Source organism: Cebus imitator, unplaced genomic scaffold, assembly GCF_001604975.1.
Source record: "Cebus imitator isolate Cc_AM_T3 unplaced genomic scaffold, Cebus_imitator-1.0 Scaffold948, whole genome shotgun sequence".
Taxonomy (NCBI): domain Eukaryota; kingdom Metazoa; phylum Chordata; class Mammalia; order Primates; family Cebidae; genus Cebus; species Cebus imitator.
In genome coordinates this window covers 122169-139666 of record NW_016108263.1, presented here as the reverse complement: position 1 = coordinate 139666, position 17498 = coordinate 122169, and the positions used below count along the sequence as shown (strand labels likewise).

Below are 17498 nucleotides of genomic sequence, written 5' to 3'. Positions count from 1 at the left end.
GAGGCACTACAGCGGATTGGATTCAAGTTAGACAGTCAGTGGGACTTCCGTGAGGGAGAAGCAGCATAGAAAATAGAGAAGGGTGTATGAGAGACCCAGCCCTGACTGAGAGGCCGAAATAGGTACAGAGAAGCAGGGACTGAAACGCGGAATGCTTGTTTATTCAGCTCTGCTCGACAGTGTTCTTTGTCCAGCCTGGTCCTTCTGCTCCTGGGTCCAACCCAGTCACAGCCTGGGGAGGGGCTGGGGAAGACAGTCTCAGAAGCTGGTGTTAGGGGAGAAGAAAGGTGGGGTAGAAGTGTCAATATACAGACAGGCAAACTGAAGCCGAGGAGGTGACCAGCTGTGCCTGAGGTCACCCAACGAGCTGGGCATTGTGCTGGCCCCCTCGCTGCAGGCTGACGTCCTGGGAGCTGGTCCGGGCTTCTGCCTTGCGTCACCGCCGCCGGCGCCCATAGCTGTAGGGGTCCTGAGGCTCGCGGCTGGACTTTCCCGAGGGCTCCTTGGCGGAGGCAGAGCGAATCCAGTGTATGATCTCCAGCAGGCGGTGAGTCCGGCGTACACCCAGGGACCAGACGTGCTCACGGGGCTGGAGGGCGTCCTGGTGCTGGCCTCGCCTGGATCGGGAGTGTGGGAGAAGACGGGGTTCAAACTGAATCGAGAGATGGGGCGTGGTGGAGGTGGGCACATAGCACTCCAAGACCAGCAGGGCACGCTTACAAATCACCTGCCCGTTCCACAGAGGAGGAAACCATGGCAGGAGGGTGCACGAGCCCTTTATGGTCTCCCTCCTGCCCTGTCTCCCTGCTACTGGCCTTTCTCACCTGGCCGCAGAGTCCGGGTCACCTTGGGCAGAGAAAGTGAGGAGCAACAGCAGGAGGAGGATGTGGGCAGTCATCGTGGGCAAGGCGGGTCAGGATCTGTGGTCTGGAGTTGCAGCCACCCCACCCCGCTCCCCTGCCGGCTGATTGTCTGTGCAGCTCTAGAGCAAGGAAACTGGGCTGGTCCCCACTTCTCAGGCGGGGAATACAGAGGCCAAAAATCTGAGAAGAGCCCATCCCACGCCAGAGGGGCAGGATTTGAACCCAGGTCCCTACCTCCCACACTGCAGCTCTGGGGCCCTCACTGGGTGTGCCGGTCATACCAGAGCTGTCTATGCCCCGGGAGGCCTGTGGAGTCCTGCTGCCTTTAAAGCCTGGGAAATAGGGTGGGGCCTACGACACCTGCAGGTAGCTAAGCAGCTGGCTTCCACGAAAATAGGTGAGGGCGGGGAAGCACCAGCTCCACATGTAGATGCAACCTCACTCTCACCCTGTCAGGAAGCCGTTTAGTAGACAGTAGACCCTGGAACCTCAGGGGACAAGCAATGCAGGGTGAGTGCAGATGCCACTCCCGTGGAGCAGGGGAGACCCCCAGCGCACTAGCAGAGCCAGCGCCCTCTGGAGAGGAAAGGCTGAGGGCTGCAATTGCACTGAAGCAGGTGTAGCCAGGGCTGTCAAGGTGGAAGGGGTCCTGGGTCAACCAGGACATGTGCAGTGCCATGGGAGACCCAGAACCCTGTGGCCAGCCCCCGAGTGGAAGGGTGGGCGCAGACACCATGGCCGCAGCAGAGAGGCCTCGTCTTCGCCTCTGGAGGATGGGCAGGCACTGCCACCTTACAGCTGCGACTCCAACTCCCCAGTCATAAGCCCCAAGCCATTCTAGGGCAGGAAGCAGGGCCACACAGCTACGAGGAATTCTGTCCTCCCCAGCAGACACCTCCAACCCACTCAGTGTCCCTGGCTGCAGAGGGCGGAGCACAGTTAGCCCTAGCTGGCCTTGGAGGGTCCCGAACAGGAACAATGTGAGTGCTGGGGGGAGGTGGGCAGGCTGTTCTGGGAAACTTGAGGGGCAGCTGTGCTGGAAAGCCACCCCCATCCCCCACCAGGCAGGAGGCTCAGGGGCACTGCGGGGCGGGGTGCAGCCCCAGGAGAGGGATGAAAGAGTTGGATGAAGACCCTGAGAGAGCTGTGGAGGGCAGGGACCCCAAGAGGGGACCAAGGAAGGGGAGCAAGAGGCCTAGAGACGAGGGAGGAGAGACGCAGATCCACAGAATGGCAGCCAGCAGCAGGCGCCGAGGCCGATCCCCCACTGCTCAGGCTGGCTGGCACCTCAGCACCTGCAAAGGGAACCCCAACCCGCTTTGCCCCCAGGAAGCAGAGCCAGACCCCAGCTGAGGATTTATTGGAGTAAATGCAACCATATAAAAACATAAGTTATGAAAAACACAGTCACAATGTACCCTCCCCATCCCCCCGGCCCAGGCCCCTAAAACCCTCTTCTTCGGGAGGGAGAGGAAAGGGGAGCCCCAAAACCGCCTAGGAACGCTAAGCCCCTGGGCCCGTGCAGGGCGGGGAGAGCCAGGCCTCAGCGCATCCGGTAGTCGGTGGAGCAGGACAGCTCGCACAGCTGGCCCTTGAAGTCCAAGTCGATGGTGAAGTCCAGGTCTCGCTGTGGGAGAGGGGGGCGTGAGGGCGGAACCGTCAGGAGGTGGTGGCAGGGGCTGCAGACAAGACACATGACGACACGCCCTCCCCGAGACCCAGCCGGGCTCCAGCTTCCTGCCCATCTCCATGCTGCAGACCCCAACTGCTGGTCCCACCCGAGCAGCTGACCTGACCCTGGCAAGCGACAGCTCCACGTGGACACCCTCAAGCCCACTAGGCTCACCCGACACAGAGCCCGGCTGCTGACCCTTGCCTTTGGGTTTCCCCATCAAGACGATTCCCATCAGCAATGGAGTGATATCTTTCATAAAAAAGAGAACCTTTCCCAAGCCCACTTCCTCCTCAGCAAACATTACGGTGAAACGAAGCGGTCCAGCCTGCTGTCTCCCCTCCTCTACTCCCAGCCTTCCTGGAGACCCCCCATACCCTCCAGCACGTGAAGACGACTTGTGGCCGATGGTCCGGAGGCTGCCTCCTGCCTCTCCGGTGTCTTTCCCAGCTAGCACCACGGTCCCTTGGGGGCCGCATGAGTCTTTGTAGGGGGCAGTCGTGTGGATGTAGGACGTTTACCACCCCCTCTGTCCCTACCCACCAGATGCCAGGAGCACCCCTTCTGCCAGGTGACAACCACAAGTGTCTACAGATGGTGACAAACGTTCTCTGTGGGGAACCCACCCAGTTGAGAATTGCTGCTGTCACGGGCTCAGGAGCGTCCAGGGGTCCACACTCTGTGAATGACCTGAGTGCCACCTGGCCTGGCACCCATGGGCCGGGACCCACACTTCTAGCTCAGACCACTCCCTGAGACTCCAGGCTCCAGGTCTTCCGTCCTCCGGCCTGCTCAGACCTGCCACACTGGACCTCTGCCTAGACCCACTCTCCTGGAAGCCCTCGCAGCTCCCCCGCAAGCCCCCTGGTCTTAGGTGATGGCAGCTCCTGCCAGGTGCTCAGGAGGAAAAAGAAAGGGGATGGGAAAACAAACCAAAAAGCTGCCTTTTTCCTCAGGCCTCACACTGGGCGAGGAAACCCAGTGCACTCAACTGGGGACCGCCGCTTGCCCTGAAGCCCACCCACGCCAACACCTGTCTGCCCTGCTCCCAGCCTGAGAGGTCACCTCCGACTGGCGGCTCCATATCACTGATCCCCTTGTCTAGAGTGGAAGCACCAGGAGGGCAAGGGTTTGGCCTGGGTCCCCAGGCCCAGCTTCCAGTAAATGCTCAAGAAATCCTGCTGTGTAGACAGGCATGGGGCTGAGGGGCTCAGGGACCTGGGAACAGGCAGAGGCACCCGCTCCCCCACCCCCATCTGCCCCCAGCTGCCCCCATCCGCCCCAGCTGCCCCCATCCCCCGCCCTCCCCGGCCCTGCCCGGGAGCCTCACATTGTTCTTGGCGTTGGGCCGCATGCCGATGGTGCCAAAGATCTCCTCACCCGTCTTCACGGTCAGGTAGTCCTCCATGTAGAACACCGTCTGCTTCCAGTGCGTGTACGGGGACTCCGGGCCTGCGGGCACGGCCGGGTCAGCCAGCCTCAGCCTGCTGGCCCCACCCCAGCCTTGGCCTCCCGTTCCCTCTGCTGGAATGCCCACCCCCATGACAGCTGACGGGAGTGCAGTTCGTGAGTCACTTCCCTGTCACTGAGGTTTGGAGACAGGGACTGTGTCAGCCTTCTGTGGACGAGGAAACTGACGCCCAAGGCCACGTGACGGCTACATGGCAGAGTCTGTGCTGGAACACGCGTGTCCCCATGGCTCTCTGCCCGTTTCTGTCCCCCCTCCCCTACGTGGGTGCCCCTGGCTCAGGGACGGCCCCAGCCCTGTCCGCCCCGCCTCACTGGTGGAGAAGCCAGTCCTCTTGTGGCAGCGTGTGAACTCGATGTTGAAGTAGGCCACCAGGGCGTGCACGTAGTCATTCCGCTTCACTTGCAGGCAGAACGGGGAAGTGAAGGTCAGGTCTTCCACCTTGACAGTGTAGATGTCCACCTCCTGCAGGACAGGAGACAGCAAGCTCCAGGATGTGTGCCCAGCCCGAGTCATGCCCTCCTCCCTCCCTCAGCTCCCGAGGGCCTGTGACCCTGCTGTCCCCTTCCTGGTGGCCCTCCCTCACCGGCACCCAGCCTTGGCTCCTCACTCATTCCTCATTCTGCCTGTCTGGCTCCCAACAAGCCGCTGGGTTCAAGCCCGGATTCCTTGCCCCCTTCTCTCCCACACCCAAACCTGGCACTCTACCCTACCTCTGTCCAGAGCCCCCTCAGCCCTGACCCCACCATCAGACCTCCTGGAATGCAGGTCCCCAACTCTGCCCTCTCCCCAACCCCTTGACAAGTCCACCAAGGTGGTGACTTCAAATGGCAACCCAAACGCCAACCTCAAACCCTGCGCCAGCTCCCCGGCTCTCAGGAGGGTGGCCCCAGTGGGGTCCCTGCCCCTCCAGTCTCCTCTCCTCCCCCCCTTAACAGCTCCCTCCTCCCCGACAGGAACCCCAGCCAGCCACCCAGCTTCACCCAGCTTGAACATCCCAGCTCAACAAATACTTGCTATTGCCAGGTCTCAGAAGTAAAAAAAGTAAAAAAGAAAACACTGGCCCAGGCTGGAGTGGTGACGCGATCACAGCTCACTGCGGCCCAAGCGATCCTCCCGCCCAGCCTCCCGGGCAGCTGGGACCACAGGCGCATCTCAGAGCCTGCCTGTCCCCCTGGGCTCCTCTGCAGTGGCCCATGTGCCTGTGCACCCGCTCATCGCCCTGGCGTCCTGCCTTCCCATGCACAGGTCTCACTGGGCTTTAGCTGCTGGCTTCGGAGGAGGAGGCAGGACCAGCCCGCCTCACCGCCGGACACCAAGTGCCAAGCCTGGCTCTCCCACAGCAACGCTCACCAAGATATTTAAAGGACAAAGTGGCTTTTCTGGGCCTCTAGCACCCCTCTGGCTGGCAGGTCAGGCTCTGAGACCTCAGGCCAACGCTCTGGGCCCCAAAGCCCCGCGCCAGGGCCAGGTGATGGCCTCTCTTCAGTTTCAACGTAGGCAGCACCTGGCATGCCCACCCCCTCACCTTTATGAGGCAGGCGTTGGTGACCAGCTGTTTTGGGTCCACCACGTCCACTAGGGGCTCCTTGATGGCCACATCTTTGATGCAAGACATGTCGAAGCCATACACATTCTCCCACCCTGGGGAGGCAGGCAGGGAGGGGGGTGAGCCCGCAGCAGCCCACCCATGGCCCCACCCGCCAGCTCCCGGGCACGCACTCACAGTGGATCTTGTAGTCTTTGTACTGCCGGTCCTCGATGGCGGTCACATACAGCGTAGCTCGGTCTGGGAAGATGAGGCCATCGGGCGCCTGCAGAGGGGGCAGGGTGAGGGTGGGGCCTGGCAACACTGCCCCTAGTTTTGCCTCAAGACGTGGCCTCCTGCCCTGGTCTCGGCCACCTTCACGATGCAGCTGCACTCACCCCCACACCCCCTGGTCTATTTCCCACACGGCCGGCCACCAGAGGACTCTCAGGCACATCTCAGTCAGCTCCTGTCCCTCGGAGGCTCTGGGGATCCTCAGACCCTCCCTGGCTGCTCTGAGAGGAAAAGCAAAGCCGCACCATCTCCCTGCCATCGTCTAGCTCCGGGGCCTGTCACACCTGGCTCCGGCTGTGGCCTCTAACACCTGGCAGCCAGCCCCCACAGTAGTCCCATCTGTGGGAAAAATCGAGCATGGTTTTCATCTTCTGCCTGGACCCCAGCCCACACGAGCGGCGCCCGTCCCGCTGGGGGCCTCACCAGCCACTTGTCCCGGGCGTAGAGCACGGTGTTGAGCATGGACTCGTAGAAGAGGCAGTAGCCCATCCACTCGCTGATGATGATGTCCACCTTCTCCACCGGGAGCTCCACCTCCTCCACCTTCCCCTTGATGATGGTCACCACTGCAGGCAGACAAGGGCGGCCACATCAGTCCCCAGGAGGCCTGCCCCTTTCCTCCCCCGGGGGCTAGAGCCTGGGGACCCCACTGGGTTCAGAGAACTTGTGAGCGGAAGCCACAAACCATCTTTTTTTTTTTTTTGAGATGGAGTCTTTCTGCCGCCCAGGCTGTAGTGCAATGGCACCATCTCGGTTCACGGCATCCTTCACTGCCTGAGTTCAAGAGATTCCCCTGCCTCAGCCTCCTGAGTAGCTGGTACTACAGGCGTGCGCCACCACACCCAGCTAATTTTTTTTGTATTTTTCTGTAGAGATGGGATTTTACCATGTTGGCCAGGATGGTCTCAAACTCCTGATCTCCTGATCTGCCTGCCTCAGCCTCCCAAAGTGCTGAGATTACAGGTGTGAGCCACCTCGCCTGGCCGCCACAAACCCTCTTAACTCTGTTTTAAAATTCACACGTCGCTCTGGACATTTTTTGAGGCAAGAGCAGAAATTTTATGTGAGCTGGGTATCAGGCAATGTTAGATTTTGTTTTCAACTGGGTGGGCTTGAGATAATAAGTAACAGCATGGTTATGTTCTCAAAACAGCATCATCTATTAGATAAGATGCTCGCAGACACATTCACCAGGAAAGACATTACAGAGGGAACTGGCTTCAAATGGATTTGTGCGATCATTATGATAATCTCTTTTTAAAAATCACTTAAGGATGGCGCTGGTGGCTCTCGCCTGTAATCCCAGCACTTTGGAAGGCCAAGTTGGGTGGATCACCTGAGTTCGGAGTTCAAGACCAGCCTGGCCAAAATGGTGAAACCCCGTCTCTACGAAAAAACACCCAAAAATTTAACCAGGTGTGGTGACAGGTGCCTGTAATCCCAGCTACTCCAGGACTGAGGCAGGAGAATCACCTGAACCCGGGAGGCAGAGGTTGCAGTGAACTGAGATCGCGCCACTGAACTCCAGCCTGGGCAGTAAGAATGAAATTCCATCTAAAACAAAACAAAACAAAACAAACAAAAAAAAAAAAGGAGAAAAAACAAAGAGGGAAAAAAAAAAAAAAAAAAAAAAAAAAAAAAAAAAAAAAAAAAACAAACAAAAAAAAAAAAGGAAAGAAAAGGCAGAGCAGGAAATAAAGAAATTAAGAAAAAAAGGAATGAAGTACCGATACATGCTAACACAGGAATGAAAGCAAAAACTCCATTTCAAAAAAAAAAATCACTTCAGTTCCTAAAGGGAAATCTACCACATTCCCGAGTTCCTTGACCCCCACCAACCTAGCTGGGGGGGACTTAAAGGCAATTTGACAAAACCTACCAAACTTACTAGCTCACATTTCACTCTCACCCAGACTGGTCTCAAACTCCTGGGCTCTGCCAGTCCTCCGGCCTCAACCTCCCGAAGTGCAGGGGTGAGGCAAGATCCATCATGCTCGGCCACTAACTAACCTTTTGACCCAAGCAATCACCTCTTATAAACCGACCTCACAAATATACTAGTTTGTGTATGAAATGACATGATGTGCAGGGGATGAAGGTCTCAGAGCAGGCTGGGCACAGCGGTTCACGCCATAATCCCAACACTTTAGAAGGCCAAGGTGTGAGGGTGGCTTGAGCCCAGAAGTTTGAGACCAGAGGTTCACCTGGGCAACATGGTGAAACTCCACCTCTATTTAAAAAAAAAAGCCGGGTGTGGTGGCATGTGCCTGCAGTCCCAGCAACTCAGAAGGCTGAGGAAAAGGAAAAGAAAATCTCAGAGCAGCTTAAACACCCATCAACAGACAACTGGTTTAAAAGGCTGGGAGATGGGCCGCCGCGGTCGCTCATGCCTATAACCCCAGCACTGTGGGAGGCAGAGGCAGGTGGATCACTTGAGGTCAGGAGATCAGAGACTAGCCTGGCCAACATTGAGAAACCCGGTCTCTACTAAAAATGCAAAATTAGCCAGGTGTGGTGGTGCGCGCCTATAATCCCAGCTACTTGGGAGGCTGAAGCAGGAGAATCACTTGAACCCGGGAGGTGGAGGTTGCAGTGAGCCGAGATCACGCCATTGCACTCCAGCCTAGACAACAAGAGCAAAACTCTGTCTCAGAAAAAAAAAAAATAATAAGGCTGGGGATATACCCATGATGGTACTCGTGGAAGAGTGGATGCCTCAACATCCTGGAAAGCAGGTGAAAGAAGCCAAGGGCACGAGCCTGGCAGGAAACGCTACAGGCGTGAAAATTATGCGCGTAAATGTAAACGTATTTACTTAAGTATGTGCTTGTAGGTCCAGACTTCTCTGAAGTTAGTGTTGGTTAAACACAGAGGAGGGCGGCTGGGAAACAGGGGCCGCTTCTCACTGTGGGCCCTCAGCAACCAACCACGTGACTCTATGATTCATTCAAGAAACTAGAGAGCGCTTCTTGCCCTAATCTTAAGACTGAAGCGCTAAGCTTATGACTTTGACACTCTGACCCTCAGGCTGCCGGCAGCCCAGAAGCCCACGGGAGAGGAGCCGCCAAATCTGTGGCCTTCCATAGACCCCAATGCTCCTCGGAGGGCCCTGGGGAAGCGGGCATCACCCCCTCCACTCCCGAAAACCCATCCTCTTTCTGGGCTCACCGTGGTCTAACTTGTTGGCTTTGACGATCTTCACCGCGTAATCAGAGATACTGGAACACTCGATCTGAAGGCCCAGGAAGAAGGGTGGGTGAGATCCCCTCAGTCCCATCGCCCATCCCCCACCCCCTCCATCCAATCCCTGAACCCCAATGGGCCCCTCTCCCTCCCCCAGGCCTGGCCCCCCCCCCAGCCGCCCTGGAGACTCACCCCGATGACCTTGCGGGCCCCGGCCTTGGCGGCGAACATGCAGAGGATACCAGTGCCCGAGCCCACGTCCAGCACCACTTTGTCCTTGAAGAGGTGCCGATTGTGAAACATGGAGTTGCGGTAGGTGAGGGTGCGCACCTCATCCTTCAGCATCTCCTGGAGAAGAACGGCACAGAGACGCCGTGAGGGCCCCGAGTCCCCAGCTGGAGAACACGGTGTCCTCACAGCTCGGAGGGCCAGAGCTTGGCCCTCTCGCTTCCTGCCATGCACATCAGTTTCCCTTTTTGACTTAATCATGTATTTATTTTTATTTATTTATATTTTGAGACAAAGTCTTGCTCCATCGCCCAGGCTGGAGTACAATGCTGTGATCTCAGCTCACTGCAAACTCCGCCTCCTGGGTTCAACCAATCCTTCTGCCTCAGCCTCCTGGGTAGCTGGGATTATAGGCATGTGCCACCATGCCCAGCTAATTTTTGTGTTTTTAGTAGAGACGAGGTTTCAACATGTTGATCCGGCTGGTCTCGAACTCCTGACCTCAGGTGATCCACCCACCTGGGCCTTCCAAAGTTCTGAGATAACAGGCATGTGCCACTGTGCCCAGCCAGTTTCCTCTAATCAGATTAGGGCCAGACGCAGTGGCTCAGGACTCGGTGCCTGTAATCCCAGCATTTTGGGAGGCCAACGCAGGCGGATCACACAGTCAGGAGTTCGAAACCAGCATGGCCAATATGGTGAAACCTGGTCTCTACTAAAAATACAAAAATTAGCCAGACATGGTAGTAGGTGCCTGTAGGCCCAGGTACTCGGGAGGCTGAGGCAGGAGAATCGCTTCAACCCGGGAGGCAGAGGTTGCAGTGAGCCAAGATTGGCCACTGCATTCCAGTCTGGGTGACAGAGCGAGACTCCGTCTCAAAAATAAACAAATAGGCTGGGCGCAGTGGCTCTCGCCTGTAGTCAGGAGTTCGAGACCAGTCTGACCAACATGGAGAAACCCCTCCTCTACTAAAAATACAAAAAAATTAGCCAGGCATGATGGCGGGTGCCTGTAATCCCAGCTACTGGGAAGGCTGAGGCAGGAGAATCGCTTGAACTCAGTAGGTAAAGTTTGCAGTGAGCCGAGGTCGAGTCACTGGACTCCAATTTGGGTCACAGAGTGAGACTCCATCTCAAAAAACAAAAAAACAAAAAAAAAAACCCATAAATAAATAAATAGAAATCAGATTACATGGACTAAACTCCCAACTTAGCCAGACTTCATCACTGCTACCTAAGAACCAGTGAACCCTGGATTTAAAAGTCTTCAGGCCAGGGGCGGCGGCTCACGCCTGTAATCCCAGCACCTCAGGAGGCCAAAGGAGGAGGATCACGTGACCCCAAGAGTTTCAGACCAGCCTAGGCAACAAGGCAAGAGTACCTCTACAGAAAAATAAGAAAATCAGCTGGGCGTGGTGGCACATCATTGTGGTCGCAGCTACTCCGGAGGCTGATGTGGGGGCATCACCTGAAGTGGGAAGTCGAGGCTGCAGAATGCTGTGATTGCAGTAATGTGCACTCTACCATGGGTGACAGAGTGAGACTCTGTCTCTAAAAATTAAAAAATGGCGGCCGGGTGTGGTGGCTCATGCCTGTAATCCAAACACTTTGGAGGCCAAGGTGGGCGGATCACCTGAGGTCAGGAGTTCAAGAATAGCCTGACCAATATGGTGAAACCCCGTCTTAAAAAAAAAAAAAAAAAAATTTTAATGGCAATTTTATGCATATTTTGCCACAATTTTATGAAGAAGCCCTCGGGAGAAAAGAAAATTCCTTAGAATGCTTCAGTCAGATCTCAAGGGTGCAGAAGCAATCAGGCCAGGAGCAGCTGGGGTGCAGTCCTACCGCTGGTCACTAGAGGGCGGCAGAGACCAGCGGGTCCTGCCTGACCTCTGGCTAAGGCCCCAGGCAGGCATGCGCGTTCCCACTCCAGCGTTCAGCTAGGGGCCCCTGCAGAGCTTCAGGCTAACCTCGGTCTCCAAGGCAACGGCTTGGCAAGGCGACCCTGGGGGGTGCGCAGCAGAGGGGCAGAGGGGTGGCCTGCTGCCAGGGAAGCAGTGCACATGCGTGGGGAAACAGGCTCCATGCCGCCCCCCCCCACCCATTTAACCCCCTTGAGATTGGGGCCTTGAGGACTGACCCCACTCACCTCGTGGATGCCGAAGTGGGCGTAGGAATCAAAGTAGTAATCTTTGGACGTCATGTCCTCAGCATTGGGCTTCTCGCTGCTTTCCGGCTGGCCACAGGACACCTGGGAGGGGGCCGATGGGAGCGTGGGTCAGATCTGGGGGCTCCCCACGGCCTCTTAAACCTCCAGGTCCCTATTTTTCCCTGAAGAATAGTATAGAACCCCCCAAAATCATACCATGACAACCCTACAGCCCCCCAGGAACCCCAAAACCTAACAGCCCCATTTTCCACTTCCACGACCCCCCAGAGCACCATCCAGGGGAGCACCCCAATACCTCAGCCACGCCTACCATATCTCCAGTCTCTCTGCCCCCGTCTCTAGCTCAGCCCACAGCTGGGGAGGGGAGGGGAAGGAAAACGGGGGCAGACACAGGGAAGGGCAAAGGGGGGCTGGAGGTGGAGTTAAGGAAGTAGCCGTGATACTGGGGGAGGCCAGCGGGGCAGTGAACCTGGAGGGGTTGCTACTAAGTGTCTGGGGGCCTGGGGTCAACTGGTTTGAAGCAAGAGGGGTATGATTAGACCTCGAGAAAGGGCCAGTGTGTGGCAAGATATACTGATGTGGAGGTCGGGGTGGGGAGGGGTCTCACAAAAGGATATTTACTTCTTCAAGAGGCGGCTGGAGGCTCATCCCATTAGCCAAGGTGGCTACAAAATTCTAGGAGAGAGTAACAGGGAAAAAGGATTAGCTACCAGGAGTGGCTGCAGGGGGCTGGGCGGCGGGACCTGGGCTCTGGCGGGAGGTGGGGTGGGTGGGTTTCCAGCAATTCTCCTTCTTTGTGGGGAGTGGTGGCAAAAGGGGGCAAGTAATGAGGTGGGGTGTTTAAGAAGGGATGGGAAAAGTGAGGGGAGAGAGAAGAAAGGGGGTCTCCTACCCCAGCTGTGGCTGGAGAGATGGTGGCCCGCCCCAACGTTGCTCCTTTCTGGCCAGGCAGCTGACCACACACCTCCCCCATCCAGGCCAGGGAAATTGGCACCCGCCACCGCCAGCTGTCACTCCCCCTCATCACATAATCTCCCCCAGATTAGGTGACACTTCCTGACACACACACCCCTATCCTAGGGTGCCATGAGTAGCAGGAGGGAGGGGGCTGGCAGGCTATGCCCAGAGGGCATCTGCCACCTCTGCAAACTCGTCTCTTGTCTGAGAGGATTCCAGAAAAGAGGTGTGACCCACAGGCACTCCCCCAGAGCTAGTACCCCAGTTCCCAGCTCCTGCCTTGGGCAAACCAGCGGCAACCAGCCCCCTCCCTTATAACCCTCTGCCTGGTAGGTGGAGTCCCAGGGATGATAGGCAGCTTCTGGACCCTCTAAGAATGAGAGGCCTCCAGAAAGTGGCTTGGGGAGTCAGCCCATCGCCTCCATTCAGACACCCATCCCAGGCCCTGAAGACCCCCAGGTGTGGCCAAGCCTGAGGCCACCCCTGGGGAAGATATTTCCTCCACCCTTAGAGCCCTGGTGCAGGAGACCGCCAAGGGGGTGGGGAATCATAGCAGTGACCCCTGGGAGCTGCATCCTGACAGCCGAGAGCTGACCTGCCCCTCCAGCCAGTGCCCTAGGTAAGGGGTGGAAGGACACAGGTCCCATCAGATTACATCTCTTCCAGATGTGACCACTTTCCAAGTCTCCAAGAAGGGCCACATCACAGGCTATGACCTACTAGGCTGCAAGCATCCTCCACCCAGCTCTCCCAAGCCAGCAGGGATGCCTATAAGAAGAAAGGTGCTGGGGGGTTTTCCCGCGGGGGCCCATTTCTCAATAACGCTGAAAGCTACCGTCAGACAACCCCAGTCCAAGAGGGCTTGAAACGCAAGACGGAAACCTCCCCCACATGGCTGCACGAGAACGGAAACCTCATTCGAAACCCTTTCAGGCACCCAGCCTCAGGACCCTGGGGTTCAGGACCCCCTGGGGGGTCATCTCCCGCCCTCACAAAGGCCCGGGGGAGATAAAGGGCTCCAGGAGAGGATAAAGCTCTCAGCCTACATATTTCCCACCACAACTCATTCCCAGCAGACATACCTTCCTCCCTCCCCCGCCCGGAAGAAATCCGACGGTAGGTGGGCTTCGGGACACGCCCCATGAAAAAGATGTACCTCCCACACACCCAGAAATGGCCACAAGGGGGTGCACGGCGCCTATTAATGGGAAAATCTCCACCTAGATGCCCCACCACCACCCAGAGGGAGGTCACAAGGTTGTGCCCCATCCCCCAACTCCTAAAGCCCTGGGCTAGGGGGAGAATTCTGAGACGGGAAACGGGGTCGGGAGGACCCCATTCTTAGTCTTCCTCCAGTCCCTAAACCAGAACGCACAAAACCGGGTCCGCTGTCCCAACAGATGTCCCCGGAGCTCGGAAGGTGGTTGTAAAGGGCTGAGAAGCACTGCCCCTCCCCAGAGACTCCCTACATCGTGGAGGGCCCCAGATCGATCCCACCCCAAGGCGTGTGCCCGCGTCCCAGGGGAGGAGAGCTGGTGGCCTCAGAGGGAGGGTTGGACCCCCTCTCCGCCCCCCCGGGCGCCCCTCCCCGGCCGGGGGCGGGGCCTTTGTCCCGCACGTGGAGCCGGCCCGGCCACCGGACTCGGCACACCCCCTCCCCACCCACCGCGCCGCGGCCACGTGGGGGCCTGGCCGGAAGCGCCCCCAGCCCTCCTCCACGTGGGAGGGGGGATGAGACCCTCCGCTAGGCCGGATGCCGAAGGCCCTTGAAAGCTAGGGAACCGCCACTTAAAACGATATCCCCGGATGCGGAGCGTGGGGTGACCCCATGTGCGGCGGGCGACCTCTAACCTCCTGTCGCCGACTTAGACCCCTTTCCCCACCACAGAGCTGTGAAACACCGACCCAAAGCCGCCCCCCGCCCAAGGCGGCGCTCCAAGCGCTAACCTCCATGATGCAGTTCGCGGCCTCGGCTGCCGCCATCTTCACCCGCACCTACTCCACCTCCGGCCGCCAAGACCCCCCCTTTCTCCTCACTCCCCCGGGACCGCCTTATACCAGAAGGTCTAGGGCCCGCCTACCGCGACCCCGCCGGAAGATTTCATTGGCAAAGGAGGCAGCCCGTCTGAGAATACCGTCTAGCAATTGGCTAGAGCAGACGTCTATCATAGGTCAGGGGTTTGCCAACTCTGGCGCCCAGAGTCCCGCCCCCTCAAGTCGACCTGGGATGGGGAAAACTGCCCGTCTATTGCAAAAAGCGCGACTGGTGATTGGGCAAAGTCTACATGAATGCCCGCCCCTTTACCCACAGCACCGCCTCAAAGCTTCCCGGCGAGCCCCGCGCTAAAGGGACGTCTCGAAATGCCTGTCCATCACCAAAACGGCCCGCCTCCTCATCGCTCCCATTGGTTTACCCTGGCATGACGTCACGCGGCCTTTGGCCCACCCTCGCTAAGCGGCCGGCCTCAAGGAGAACACGACGATTGGCCCACGGGTAGGGAAGGAGGCGGGGTTCCAGGCACCAGCGATTGGCTCAAAGGAACTCTCACTCCTCGTCCACTCGGTGGATTTTCCCAGGCCGGGGAGAGTCTGGAGGAAAAAGGGGGCTTGTGCCCATTACCTGGGGGGAAAAAACTGAATAAGTGAGAGGCCCAGAGAGAGGAAGGGCCTGTCTGGGGTCCCTAAGCAAGTGAGGAATAGGTGTCCGCCTCAACACATTAAATCCTTAAATCCTAGCCCTTGACATAATCATTCCAAGTTTGTTTTTTGTTTTTCGTTTTGTTTTTTTTTTTTGAGACAGAGTCTCACTCTATCGCCAGGCGCCAGGCTGGAGTGCAGTGGCACAATCTCGGCTCACTGCAACCTCCACCTCCCGGGTTCAAGCAATTCTCCTGCCTCAGCCTCCCAACTAGCTGGGACTACAGGCGCACACCACCACACCCAGCTAATTTTTGTATTTTTAGTAGAGAGGGGTTTCACCATGTTGGCCAGGATGGTCTCGATATCTTGACCTGGTGATCCACCCACCTCGGCCTCCCAAAGTGCTGGGATTACAGGCTTGAGCCACCGCGCCCGGCCTGTTTTTCGTTTTTTTGAGATAGACTCTTGCTCTGTCGCTCAGACTGGAATGCAGTGGTACGATCTCAGCTCACTGCTGTCTCCGCCTTCCAGGTTCAAGCGATTCTCCGGCCTCAGCCTCCCCAGTAGCTGGAACTACAGGCGCGTGCCACCACACCCTGCTAATTTTTGTATTTTCAGTAGAGACGGGGTTCCACTGTCTTGGCCAGGCTTGTCTTGAACTCCTGACCTTGTGATTCACCCGCCTCGGCCTCCCAAAGTGCTGAGATTACAGGCGTGAGCCACCACACCAGGCCCATTCCCAGTTTTTTAAGTTCATCGACCCCTCTGGAGACACTTGGTTGTTGCCAAGTCCGTACCGCTGCCAGGAACTCCCACCTCTCTTTGGCCAGCTTCTCAGTGTCAATTAGGGCGCAGTCAGTTTAGACACCACCTCCTCCGGGAAGCTTTCCTTGATCTGCAGGAAAGGTTCCTAGTTGAATGAAGCTGAATGCAAAGGGCCGAATGCGTGGATCCTGCCCCTCCTCTCTGCGATCCCTCTACTTCCCTCCGTTCACACCTTTCTCCAGTCCCGAAATGAACTTGCTCTTTGGTCTCTGGGTCTCGGCGCAGGCTGTACTCCCTGGTGTGCCGCTGGCAAACGCCTGAGACTTCAAAATTTTCAATAGGCTTCGGGCGCGGTGGCATCCCGGCACTTTGGAAGGCCCAGGCGAGCGGATGACTTGAGAGAAGGTGTTGAAGACCAACCTGGACAACATAGTGAAAACCCGCCTCTATTAAAAATACAAAAATTAGCCAAGAGTGGTGGCGCACGCCTCTAATCCCATCTACTCGGGAGGGTGAGGCAGGAGAATCGCTTGGATCCAGGAGGCGGAGGTTGCAGTGAGCCGAGCTCAGGCCATTGCACTCCAGCCTGGGCGACAGAGCAATATTCTGTCTCATAAAATAAATAATTAATTTTAAAAATTGAAAAACGTGGCACCAAAGAGACCAAGAAAAGGACACTTGTTTACCCTATTTTAGCTGAAACAAGAGGAGCCCAGCTGGAAATGTGCACATCAGGTATTCAGATTTTGCAGCTCTGTGCACAACCATGCCCTCCGAAACACCACAAAAGCACTGCCTTCATTTTGGGGGATATCAGTATGTTTTAGCAAGGAGGCAAATTTGCAAATACGGAATTTACAAATACTGAGGATGGACTGTAATTGGTTCGGTTTGTAATCCTGTATATTTCACTTTACGCATTTACAAACATTACTCTGTGAAGTGGGATATAGCCTAAAAAGGAGACAGACCAGGCCAGGCGCAGTAGCTCATGCCTGTAATCCCAGCACTTTGGGAGGCCGAGGCGGGATCACCCGAGGTCGGGAGTTGGAGACCAGCCTGACCAACATGGAGAAACCCCATTGCTATTAAAAAATAATAATTAAAAAAAGAGAAACAAAGTGATTCTTTGTCTTTTTTTTAATTTTTTTTTATAATAATCTTTTAAAAAATGAGTCACGGCCAGGCACAGTGACTCATGCCTGTGATCCCAGCACTTTGGGAGGCCAAGATGGGAGGATCACTTGAGCCCAGGAGGTGTAGACCAGCCTGGGCAACATAGTGAGACCCATTTCTACAATTTTGTTTTTGAAATGGAGTCTTGCTGTGTTGCCCATGCTGGAGTGCAGTGGCATGATCTCGGCTAACTGCAGTCTCTACCTCTTGGGTTCAAGTGAGTCTCGTGCCTCAGCCTCCCCAGTAGCTGGGATTACAGGCACTCACCATCATGCCCAGCTAATTTTTTTATTTTTAGTAGAGACAGGGTTTCACTATGTTGGCCAAGCTGGTCTAAAACTCCTGACCTCAAGTGATCCACCTGCCTTGGCCTCCCACAAAAATTCTTTTTTAAAAATTAGTATGGTGTCACATGCCTTTATACTAGCTACTAGAAAGGCTGAAGTGGGAGGATCACTTGAGCCCAGGAAGTTGAGGCTGCAGTATGCCATGGTAGTGCTACTGTATTTCAGTCTAAGAAACAGAGCAAGACTCTACCTCAAAAAAAAGGGGGC

The 17498-nt window shown here is 56.6% G+C and overlaps 2 protein-coding genes across 5 annotated transcripts; both read right to left on the bottom strand.

Annotated features, from left to right (window-relative positions):
- Positions 1–399: 399 nt before the first annotated feature.
- ADM5 (adrenomedullin 5 (putative)) lies at positions 400–1809 on the bottom strand. The gene is made up of 2 exons (XM_017521078.2): positions 825–1809; positions 400–617 (listed from the first exon to the last, which is right to left on the bottom strand). The coding sequence occupies exons 1-2, from the start codon at positions 896–898 to the stop codon at positions 437–439; spliced, it is 255 nt and encodes an 84-aa protein (XP_017376567.1). The 5' UTR covers positions 899–1809; the 3' UTR covers positions 400–436.
- Positions 1810–2207: 398 nt separating this feature from the next.
- PRMT1 (protein arginine methyltransferase 1) lies at positions 2208–14469 on the bottom strand. Of its 4 annotated transcripts, XM_017521067.2 has the most exons (11): positions 14311–14418; positions 12028–12081; positions 11386–11487; positions 9201–9356; positions 8994–9057; positions 6249–6391; positions 5730–5817; positions 5532–5647; positions 4318–4468; positions 3866–3987; positions 2208–2490 (listed from the first exon to the last, which is right to left on the bottom strand). In XM_017521067.2, exons 1-11 carry the CDS (start codon positions 14344–14346, stop codon positions 2407–2409), a joined length of 1116 nt encoding a protein of 371 aa, XP_017376556.1. In that variant the 5' UTR covers positions 14347–14418; the 3' UTR covers positions 2208–2406. The 4 variants fall into 4 exon arrangements, with proteins under 4 accessions (XP_017376556.1, XP_017376557.1, XP_017376559.1 ...); XM_017521068.2 differs by lacking the exon at positions 12028–12081 and having other exon boundaries at positions 14311–14469; XM_017521070.2 differs by lacking the exons at positions 12028–12081; positions 14311–14418 and adding an exon at positions 11717–11816.
- Between the last annotated feature and the right edge of the window lie 3029 nt (positions 14470–17498).

What these genes read in the sequence shown, in the direction of transcription:
- PRMT1 (XM_017521067.2), bottom strand. Translation starts at nt 14,346, where the DNA reads ATGGCGGCAGCCGAGGCCGCGAACTGCATCATGGAG. An exon ending in CCGCGAACTGCATCATGGAG is followed by an intron (nt 12,082 to 14,310) that starts GTTAGCGCTTGG and finishes ACTCTCTCCTAG; the next exon opens with AATTTTGTAGCCACCTTGGC. An exon ending in GAGGACTGGCTTCTCCACCA is followed by an intron (nt 3,988 to 4,317) that starts GTGAGGCGGGGC and finishes CCGTGCCCGCAG; the next exon opens with GCCCGGAGTCCCCGTACACG.
- ADM5 (XM_017521078.2), bottom strand. Translation starts at nt 898, where the DNA reads ATGACTGCCCACATCCTCCTCCTGCTGTTGCTCCTCACTTTCTCTGCC. An exon ending in GACCCGGACTCTGCGGCCAG is followed by an intron (nt 618 to 824) that starts GTGAGAAAGGCC and finishes CTCCCGATCCAG; the next exon opens with GCGAGGCCAGCACCAGGACG.